This window comes from Coprinopsis cinerea (genome assembly GCF_000182895.1).
Source record: "Coprinopsis cinerea okayama7#130 chromosome 4 map unlocalized cont3.4, whole genome shotgun sequence".
Classification (NCBI taxonomy): Eukaryota; Fungi; Basidiomycota; class Agaricomycetes; order Agaricales; family Psathyrellaceae; genus Coprinopsis; species Coprinopsis cinerea.
The window spans coordinates 1,898,066-1,907,127 of NW_003307541.1; the positions used below are offsets into that span (position 1 = coordinate 1,898,066).

The 9,062-nt window shown below is 49.7% G+C and overlaps 4 protein-coding genes across 4 annotated transcripts; all 4 read left to right on the forward strand.

The window, feature by feature from the left end:
• Window positions 1-2,363: 2,363 nt before the first annotated feature.
• Window positions 2,364-2,819, forward strand: CC1G_14407 (hypothetical protein; the record flags this gene model as incomplete). Its single annotated transcript, XM_002911364.1, has 1 exon — window positions 2,364-2,819. One exon carries the CDS (start codon window positions 2,364-2,366, stop codon window positions 2,817-2,819), a length of 456 nt encoding a protein of 151 aa, XP_002911410.1.
• Window positions 2,820-2,876: 57 nt separating this feature from the next.
• CC1G_14408 (hypothetical protein) lies at window positions 2,877-3,375 on the forward strand (the record flags this gene model as incomplete). The annotated part of the gene is made up of 2 exons (XM_002911365.1): window positions 2,877-3,015; window positions 3,071-3,375. The coding sequence occupies 2 exons, from the start codon at window positions 2,877-2,879 to the stop codon at window positions 3,373-3,375; spliced, it is 444 nt and encodes a 147-aa protein (XP_002911411.1).
• A 1,113-nt stretch (window positions 3,376-4,488) lies between these two features.
• CC1G_06355 (hypothetical protein) lies at window positions 4,489-7,563 on the forward strand (the record flags this gene model as incomplete). Its single annotated transcript, XM_001836218.2, has 9 exons — window positions 4,489-4,809; window positions 4,872-5,253; window positions 5,303-5,778; window positions 5,834-6,060; window positions 6,113-6,320; window positions 6,382-6,492; window positions 6,550-7,213; window positions 7,270-7,399; window positions 7,458-7,563. 9 exons carry the CDS (start codon window positions 4,489-4,491, stop codon window positions 7,561-7,563), a joined length of 2,625 nt encoding a protein of 874 aa, XP_001836270.2.
• A 429-nt stretch (window positions 7,564-7,992) lies between these two features.
• On the forward strand, window positions 7,993-8,769 carry CC1G_06356 (hypothetical protein; the record flags this gene model as incomplete). The annotated part of the gene is made up of 2 exons (XM_001836219.2): window positions 7,993-8,401; window positions 8,459-8,769. The coding sequence occupies 2 exons, from the start codon at window positions 7,993-7,995 to the stop codon at window positions 8,767-8,769; spliced, it is 720 nt and encodes a 239-aa protein (XP_001836271.2).
• Window positions 8,770-9,062: the final 293 nt, after the last annotated feature.

Here is a 9,062-nt window from a genome sequence, read left to right on the forward strand (position 1 = left end):
CCAAACTGCGTTTGTTCGTCGCAGACTACGTCAACTCATGCACGACTTGTCGCCGTACGAAGACTCCTCGTCACAAGCCCTACGGTCTTTTGAAGCAGCTTCCCATTCCCCTTCGTCCTTGGGAGTCCATCTCCATGGACCTCATCGAGCAACTCCCCTCCTCTGGTGAGGTTCACCGACATTCTCGTTATTGTCGACCGCCTGTCCCAAGCAAGCCATCTTCATCCCGACGGACTCTCACCTCACGTCCGCCGAGCTTGCTCGCCCTCTTCGTTATCCATGTCTTCTCCAAGCACGGCGTACCCTCAAACATAACTTCTGATCGAGGTTCAGAGTTCGTTTCGCATTTTTTCCGTGCATTGGGTGAGGCCTTGGACATGAAGCTTCACTTCACGTCAGGATACCATCCTGAAGGCGACGGACAGACCGAACGGGTGAACCAGACCCTGGAGCAGTACCTTCGGGCTTACTGTTCTTACCAGCAGGACGATTGGCATCGACTTCTTCCCCTCGCAGAATTCGCGTATAACAACGCACCGTCGGCTACTACTGGCGTCTCCCCCTTCTTCGCGAACAAGGGTTATCATCCAGCTCTCAACATCCACCCTGAGCGCGACCTCGCCAGCTCTGCCGCACAAGAATTCGCCGTCGATCTCGCCTCGTTGCACGAACACCTCCGGGAATCTCATTGCTATCGCCCAGAAGTCCTATCAGCACTACGCTGATCGCAAGCGTCTACCTCCGCCGGGACTTCAAGGTTGGCGATCGCGTCTTCGTCAAGGCTGCCTTCTTCCGCATCACTCGTCCTACCAAGAAGTTGTCTGAACGGTATCTCGGTCCATACGAGATTATCGCTCAGGTTGGCACCCACTCCTTCACCCTTCGACTCCCTGACTCTATGCGTTCCGTCCATCCTGTTTTCCACGTCTCCATGCTCGAGCCACACCACGAGTCTAAAATTCCTCTTCGTCATGATCCCCCTCCCCCGCCGGTGGAAGTGGATGGCGAATTGGAGTACGAGATAGCTGAAATTCTCGACTCGAAAGTGGATCGTCGCCGCCGTACCTGCAAACTTCTCTACGAAGTGCGCTGGTTGGGCTACGAGAACACGGATGAAGAGCGTTCTTGGCTGCTTGCTACCGAGCTAGCCCATGCTCAGGAGTTGGTCCAGGACTTCCATCGTCGCTATCCCGATAAACCTGGCCCCGATTGGTGATACTGTTCCTCTTCAGCCTTGTCTCCCCGGCCTGCCTCTCCTCTTTTTTCTGTTCGACCTCCTTCACTATTTCTCATTTTTCTATGCTTCAATTTTTCCATAATTTTCAAGTCACAACTTTTCTTTCACCTCATCGTTTGGCTTCGAGGGCTCAGCCGTAACAGGGGGGTACTGTCAGGGCTCGTGCAACCGCCGGGTCTTGATACGTACAACTACACTCTACCTTCACCCTCAACACCATTCGATATTATTATTTATATTTTCTCTTATACATTTTATTCGTTACACCCACTTCATTTCAGCCCGCCGGTTCCTCTCTTGACTTTGACGCGCGACGTTTCTCGGAGCGTGGGAAAGGTCACGAGAATTCGAGCCAGAAATTGTCCAGTTTCTCGTGACTTGCAATCACGTGATCTGGCGCGCGCGCGCGGCCTCGCGGCTGTGCCGGAACCTTCGGATCCGCCGGATAATCCTGTGGACTTTAGACGCGCGCTTGGCGAGCTGTCAAACGGGTTCTTGTTATTGTGTATTCGAAGTACGTCTTATCCTGTTATTCTTCTATTTCTTATTCCGCCGTGTCGTTATTCTCCTTGCTTCTATTTCTTTACACTTGATTTCCAGTTTGCTCAGATGACCTCTTCGTACGAACGTTCTTGTTTGGATTTTATCCGCCGGGTTACGATTGGTCGTTGTAGTCGTTCTCGAGTACTCTAGATTTTCTTGTGTACGATTTCGTCTTTCTTGTTCTGGTTCTCGACTTATTCTTTCCCTCTTGGACTTCGTCATTTTGTCTTGATTCGCCCGTAGATTCCCGCGCCGGTAGTTACTATAAGTACTATCTCAATTTGTAGTAGGTACCCCATCCGGAATCTCGACTAGGTTCATACGCATCGAATCTCTCAGTCTAAGTTCCTCAGTAAAACTCTCTCCCTCATCGCCTTCGACCGTCGAGCCTTAAGCTCCAGTCGTCCTTCACTCTCGTCGCTCCGCCGGAAGGCGTTTCTGTCTGGTCCTTCGGCCTAGCCAGCCTTTGGAGCCGTGACGAAGGGTACACGTTCTTATAACGTGAGACCAAGGCTAACCTCCTTCCTCCTACGTCCATCTCTCTCTCTCTCTCTGTATCCGACCCTGACAACCGAGTCTATTAATGCTTTCACCACCGAACTCAAATTGGTCCCTGGAAGTCGTCGCCCTCGAGCGTTCAAGACGGATGGAAATCCCGTCGCCCTGCAGACAAAGGCGGGCAAAGCTGAAGACTTTCTTCTCCACGTCCCGTTCGATCCCGAGTCGCTCCCAATATTCAGGGCCATATCTTGATGAACTGAAGGGAACAGGTCCTACCCCTTGTCGCATCACACTTGTAGAGCGTTCCAATGCCCAACTCGAAATGTACATGGACTCGGACGGCGCCCTGTGCTTTAAAATACTGGACCAGCGCCTCGTCAAGTACGGCATTACGCGCATCCCCCAAAGTCTGCAGCCCAATTTACCACCCGACAAGTTGAAGGAGATCCTCCGCGCTGCGGCACACTACACCTTCCACCTGAACCACAACCAAGAAAACAACCATATCCAAGATAGAATCACAATCAAGTTCATGTGATTGTTGGAATCGGACAGTCTTTACGACGAGGATGGCTGGCCGATTGTAAAACCGGATATGGTCAATCTCGTTCGGGGAAGTATGATTGATTTCGTTCCCAAGGAAGAAGCAATCTATGGGTTCGAGATCAGAAATGGTACTCCGTGGAACCTGCACTTTCACTGCTTGTACTTCGACAGCATGGATTTGAGCATCAGTGAGTGTTGCTGTTAAACACTATGCTGCTGCTCGGACTCAAAACCTTTTTACAGCGCCATTCACGGAAGTTATCAACACGGGCAGATTTGTGAAAGACTACATGATTAATGCAAACACGGGTATCGCGACCATGGGATATGGATCTCTAGGCATTCCCCCGGCGAAGGTGGACTTTCCAGATGGTGTGGACATCTGCGGCGGGTTCTTCAAGTTCTATTTCAGCACTGAACCTATCGACCTCTCTCACGTCCCACAGCACTCTCCTTTCGGAGATACTCGTGGGATGATGCAAGTCAAAAGGAAGCAAACACGTACCTGGGGAACTATCCTGATACCTGTCATCCAACGTCGAGGATAAAAGGTCTTGGCTGTGACCAATTGACCACCGCTCGGGGAGCAAGTATTGGCTATTATGCTATGGGCTGTACTGAGCCATCAGAGCTTCAATGAATCGATGTATGTGTTCTGGCTAACTGTGGGCTACTGTCAGTAATAGTTTGCGGTGCTTTCTGTGCTGAAGAGATCGGAATGATGATATCCAGTGTTTTCGAGCTAATGTTAGTTCCAAGACCCAGTGGCCAGAACCTCGCAGTGCTCCCGGGGGAAAGTGTTGTAAATGGGAAGCAGCGAGATGAGGCTATTTACAAGTACGGGACTTAGTTAAATACATGGTTTCTTCTATTAGTAGGGAAGTTGAGCTCACATCCCAGTTACACGCTGACGATCACTGAGCACTCACACCTGCAGCGATGGTGCTTTTGTCATCACAGTGCATGAGGTGTACTCCTGTAATGCAGCTCAAGATATTGTTGCGAGGTAATATGCCCAATATCGTCTTCTGCTGTAGAGGATCGTCGCGAGTCCTCGGATATAATACAGGCCGGTAGCAGCAGTACTACTCAGTGCTCAACTCCCCCAAGTGATCTCCCCTCCCCGGCTTCTCATATTCTAGCTGCAGCCCCTTGACTCGAATGCTCGAACTATCCCAACACCATATGCATGCTACGCACAGGGTTCGGAGGTGAGCCAAATAATAGCGTCGACCGATGGGAGTTGTCCTCTAATTTCTCTACAAGTTGTGACAGCAAAGTGATTGATCAGGGGCCTAATATAACGCTGCAACGAGTCAGAAAGAGCCCTTGGAAATGGTTGTGTCGAGTCCTCGACTTTGCAGTCGCACTCTTCCGAGTTGTCAACTTGAGAGCCCGGACCGGAACAGATGGGTGAGCGCAACGCAACGATTTGTAAATTTCTACAGTGTCCGACACATAAACGTGACGTCTCTGCGCTTGGCGCATTTTTGCGAATTTCAACATGATTTTTTCACTTTTGTAACCTAACTTGGGCCAATTAGCGTAAATATGAGGTTTCCGAAAAACACGGAAATTACGTAATCTGTTCACATTTTCGACAAGAACCCAGTGACCGAGTTGAGTGCCGATTTCGTCTCTGCTTCGCATGATCCTTCGCCATGCCTCGTAACAGTGGGCGGTCTGCAAGGGCAAAGCGTCAGCGCGCCGCTGGGGGTGGACAATTTGGCAAAGACCATATCCCGGACAGTCCATCCGAGCTCAAGAACGATCCCGACTTTGTTCCCAACTCGGAAGATGATGAAAGTGATAACGATGAGATTACGGAAGGGATGACAGAGAGCGTAAATCCGAGGATTGGAGACAGTGTGGATGAAGGGAATGGCTCGGTATTGGGAGAAGAGCAAACCAGAGTTGAGAAGAAAGAGACACACAGCTTCTTTAAGCTGAATTTCAGAAAATCGAACCAAACTGAACAGTCGGTAAGCACTCTCAGCTCATAAATCAAGTGAAGCATAGTTTCTCACACAAAGCACATCATAAGGCATCGAAAAAGAAGGGAAAGGAGAAGAAGGCACCTCTGGGTGCTATGCCTAGCTACAGTGGTACTGGGAAAACGACTTTATGGAAGAATAAGAAGAAATATATGCAAGCAGCCATCGGAACGAGTGCGATTTCAGGATTCTTCTCGCGTGCTAAACAGTTGGCCTCCGAATTTAAAGCGCCCACGCCAGATTTGGCTAGTGGCAGTGGATCTGCTTTGGCGCCCATCGATGTCGACACCGATTCTGATCCAGAAATCATTTCGGTCGATGCAGCGCCAAGCACGAGCTCAATCGAGCCGGACACGAGCCATCCAGGCCCCGAAACGGTCGTTACGGCGCCTATGTCTGTGCCAGACTGTCAGTCCCAGGCTGTCATCGAAGGTGAGTTAACCATTTATGTCATCGATGGGAAGATTCTGATGGTTCTCAGAATTGCCTGCACCCAGCGCCGAGCCTGCGCCTCTTCCAGTCGAAGAACCGTCTTCAGCCGAGACTATTGCAGTCCGGGAGTTGCTCGACATATCGATGGAGTGGGAGCCAGCCCCAGCGCGACCGCCCTTGAGGGTAATCTTGATGAAGCTGATTGCGGCTGCGAAAAAACACGGCGCTTATTCCTCGCTTATCAAGCTCAACAGTGTCAAAGATTATCTCAGCCTCGTTTACACCTACGAAATGAACCCGCGCATTAAGAATCCTCGCACGAAAGCGAGTCTGGCAATTGCAGCGAGGATTGGGAAGGGGCCGGCCTTTGCACGTAAAATCCGCGAACTTGCCATTTACATCGATCGGTTCCACACCCTCCCACCACGTAACCGAGGCAAGCACCATGCCCACCCATCACTGTTGAACGATGAACAAGTTTTTCATGCGGTACGAAGATATTTGAGCGTTACGGCTGCAGGAGAGGTGAGTCCTGAATAAAATTGTTAAGCGCCGTCACTTAACGTAAACACTATGATAGATTACCCCACGCGAACTTGCCAACCAAGTAAACCATGTCATTATCCCTGGCATTGGTTTCGACCTTGATGGAAAGACCATTTCGGAACGTGGAGCTATCCGTTGGTTGATTAAGTTGGGTTACACCCTCTCAAACGTCAAGAAAGGCGTCTATATTGATGGCCACGAGCACCCAGATGTGGTCAAGTCACGGAAAACCTTGCTTGACAGGCTTGCTGAAGATGAACAGTACGTGACTTCACATCTATTTTCACTCAATCTAATCATTCCGATTTAACAGTTTACGATACACTTTTGACGACAAGACCCTTGAACCCATACCACCAAAGCTCGGCCCTGGCGAGAAATGTCACATCCCTGTTTTTCAGGATGAAAGTATTTTTCGCACCAACGATCTCCGTCAACGGGTTTGGGTAAAGACCAAGGGGCTCAATGGCAACGCGCCAGCCCTGCCGCTCCGTAAAAAGGGTGCTGGGCGTTCCCAAATGGTCTCGGATTTTATTGTCGAGCTAACTGGACATTTAAAGCTCACCAATGAGCTTATTGAAGCTCAACGTCACTTACCTGAAGGCCAACGCATCCCCGAACAAGCACGGAAGATTATTTACCCAGGGAAGAATGCAGATGGATGGTGGGATGCGAAACAGTTTGATTAAACAGGTGCGCTTTAATGAAACTTGAATACATTTATCGAAGTCTAATCGAGCCGTGTGTCAGGTTGAAACGAAGGCCATCCCGATCTTCGAGGCACTTTTCCCAAATGCCGTGGGCGAGTTCTTCTTTGATCAGTCAACAGCCCATGCCGCCCTTGCTCCAGATGCACTCCGCGCTCACGATATGAATGTCAAACCAGGGGGAAAGCAACCGAAAATGCACGACACCATTATTCCCCACAGTAATCCCAATCCGGCACTCCGCGGTATCGTACAGTCAATGGTATTTGACGAAGATTTACCCCCATCACATCCAGACTATGAACATTGCGGGAAACCAAAGGGAATGCGGCGGGTTTTGGAAGAGCGAGGGCTTTGGGACATTTTGACAGAGAAAAACGGTGGTAAGGAGATTCCCGGTACTTGCCAGACTTGCAAACTCTCGCAGAAAGAGCGCGAGAAGCGCGAAAAGGAAGCTGCAGAGGTTATGGCAGGTCTGGACGAGCCCGAGGAAGCCGATTCTGATGACATCGAGCTCGGTTCTGGTGCTGAACTGACAGGGGCAACATGCTGCATGCGGAAAGTCCTGTCGGAACAGGAGGACTTTCTCAATGAAAAGCCGTTGCTCCAGGTCATCATCGAGAGAGCCGGTCACAAGTGTTATTTCCTTCCCAAGTTCCACTGTGAACTGAATCCGATCGAGATGCAGTGGGGTTGGGTTAAAGGCCGTAAGTCATCACTTCCTTCTCACATCGACTAACTCACTTCACACATTTATTTTTAGGTTATCGTGCACTGGCAGATGGCAGCTGGCAACGCGCTAAAGAGCTCGTTCCCGCGCTCTTGGATTCTATCGAAATTAAGACCATTCGGGCGTTCTTCCGCAAGACCTGGAGGTACATGGATGCTTACCGGTGAGTATTGGGCTGATTACAACTTCATTAACCTGGATTCTAATGGAACTCTTCGCAGACAAGGACTTAATGCTGCTCAAGCCGAGTACGCTGTTAAGAAATACAAATCCCATCGTAAGATTGGGAAAAAGATCTATAAGAACGTCAATATGCTGCTCAATTAACTTCTTTCGGTCTTTCGGTCTTGTAGATGTTCTCGTTATCTTATCTACTGATAAGACCTTCCTTATATGGAAAGTCTTGGCGACGTTCACATTTACAAATGCTCAATTTTTTTAAAAGTCTACAGGAGGGAAAAGGGTCGAGTAGACTCTAAAGTACTTTCGATTTCGAGTTGATTCCGATGGTTTTCGGAGGTTTCTAAAGTGATGGGGAAGACTAGTTAAGGAAGGTGGTTTTGCCGCGCCAAGAGGTCACTTTTGAGCGTCGGACACTGTACAACCTTCCGCTAACGGGCCTACGTGATAAATTGACAACCTAGCGGACTCCCCATTCATTACATTGACGAAAGGTTAAACCATTTCTCCGACGAGAAAGCAGTCATTCCATATTCCAGGAAGGATCCCATTAGATTATCTATGTCTGAATTCGAAATGGACAAGAGCCTACGGGTCAACGTTATAGACGAGCGGGTCAATGTCCATGGTTTTCAAACCGTCCCGTTTGCCTTGGCGATTCAAAACGCGGATTCGATCCCACAGTTCCTTGACAGAACTGCTCATTTTTACCGCCACCTGAATGCCTTGCATCCCAGATGTTCAGCTGAAAGCATCGATCTGAAGCTTTTCAAGCTGGAAGAGTCAACAACGCAGTTCGGCGATGCCGGTTATCCGGTCCTATACCCTACGAGCGACAATCTTTTCGAGGACGGTGTTGCGTATTTGAGAGTTCACTCAAATGCGCTTGATTCACCCACGATGTATGGGTTCGAAATCACGAACCAATCCCCATTCGACCTCCACGCCACGATTCTTTACTTTGATAACAGTGACTTCAGCATTAGTAAGTCACCTCCGCTGGCAGCGTATCAATGAGAACCACAACTCAATCGCGACATAGCACGATATTACCCAGACAGTGGCTCCGGTGAAGTCATCCCTAAGCACGGGGGAGTGGCGCACATTGGCTACAACCACGATGCGGCAACACCTTTTACCTACTTCCTGCGGGAGAATCAAGACGTCGATGTGGGATTCCTGCAGGTCCTTCTCACAGAAGCGCCAATGGAAGTGGACCATATCCTGCAATTCTCTGCATTTACTCAGGACACAGGTCCTGGGTTTCTGTCCCGGAGTCCACCCTCAGGTGGCCAGGCAAGTGATATATGGGGCAGCATGGTCTTTAGCATTATCCAGAAGCGGAGCATGTAGAACTCTCAATGACTGAATGACCTAGACATTATCTCCACCACCCTACACGCCTTCGAAGTCTTCTTCTGTAATTTATGCTGTAGCTTGAACCGGTCTCGAGCCTGTGTCACCCGTAAGTTCCTCCGCCTTTCATTCTAGTATTTCTTCCGAAACGTCTCCGAGTCCTCTCTGGAACGCTTCAACTCCCTTTTTAGGTGTTCTATTTCGGTTTGTTCAGTGTCCTGGATGGGCGAGGTGCTTCCCTTTCCAATGAACTGTTGGGCACAGAGGGCATTAGCCTTCTGGCGTCTGGA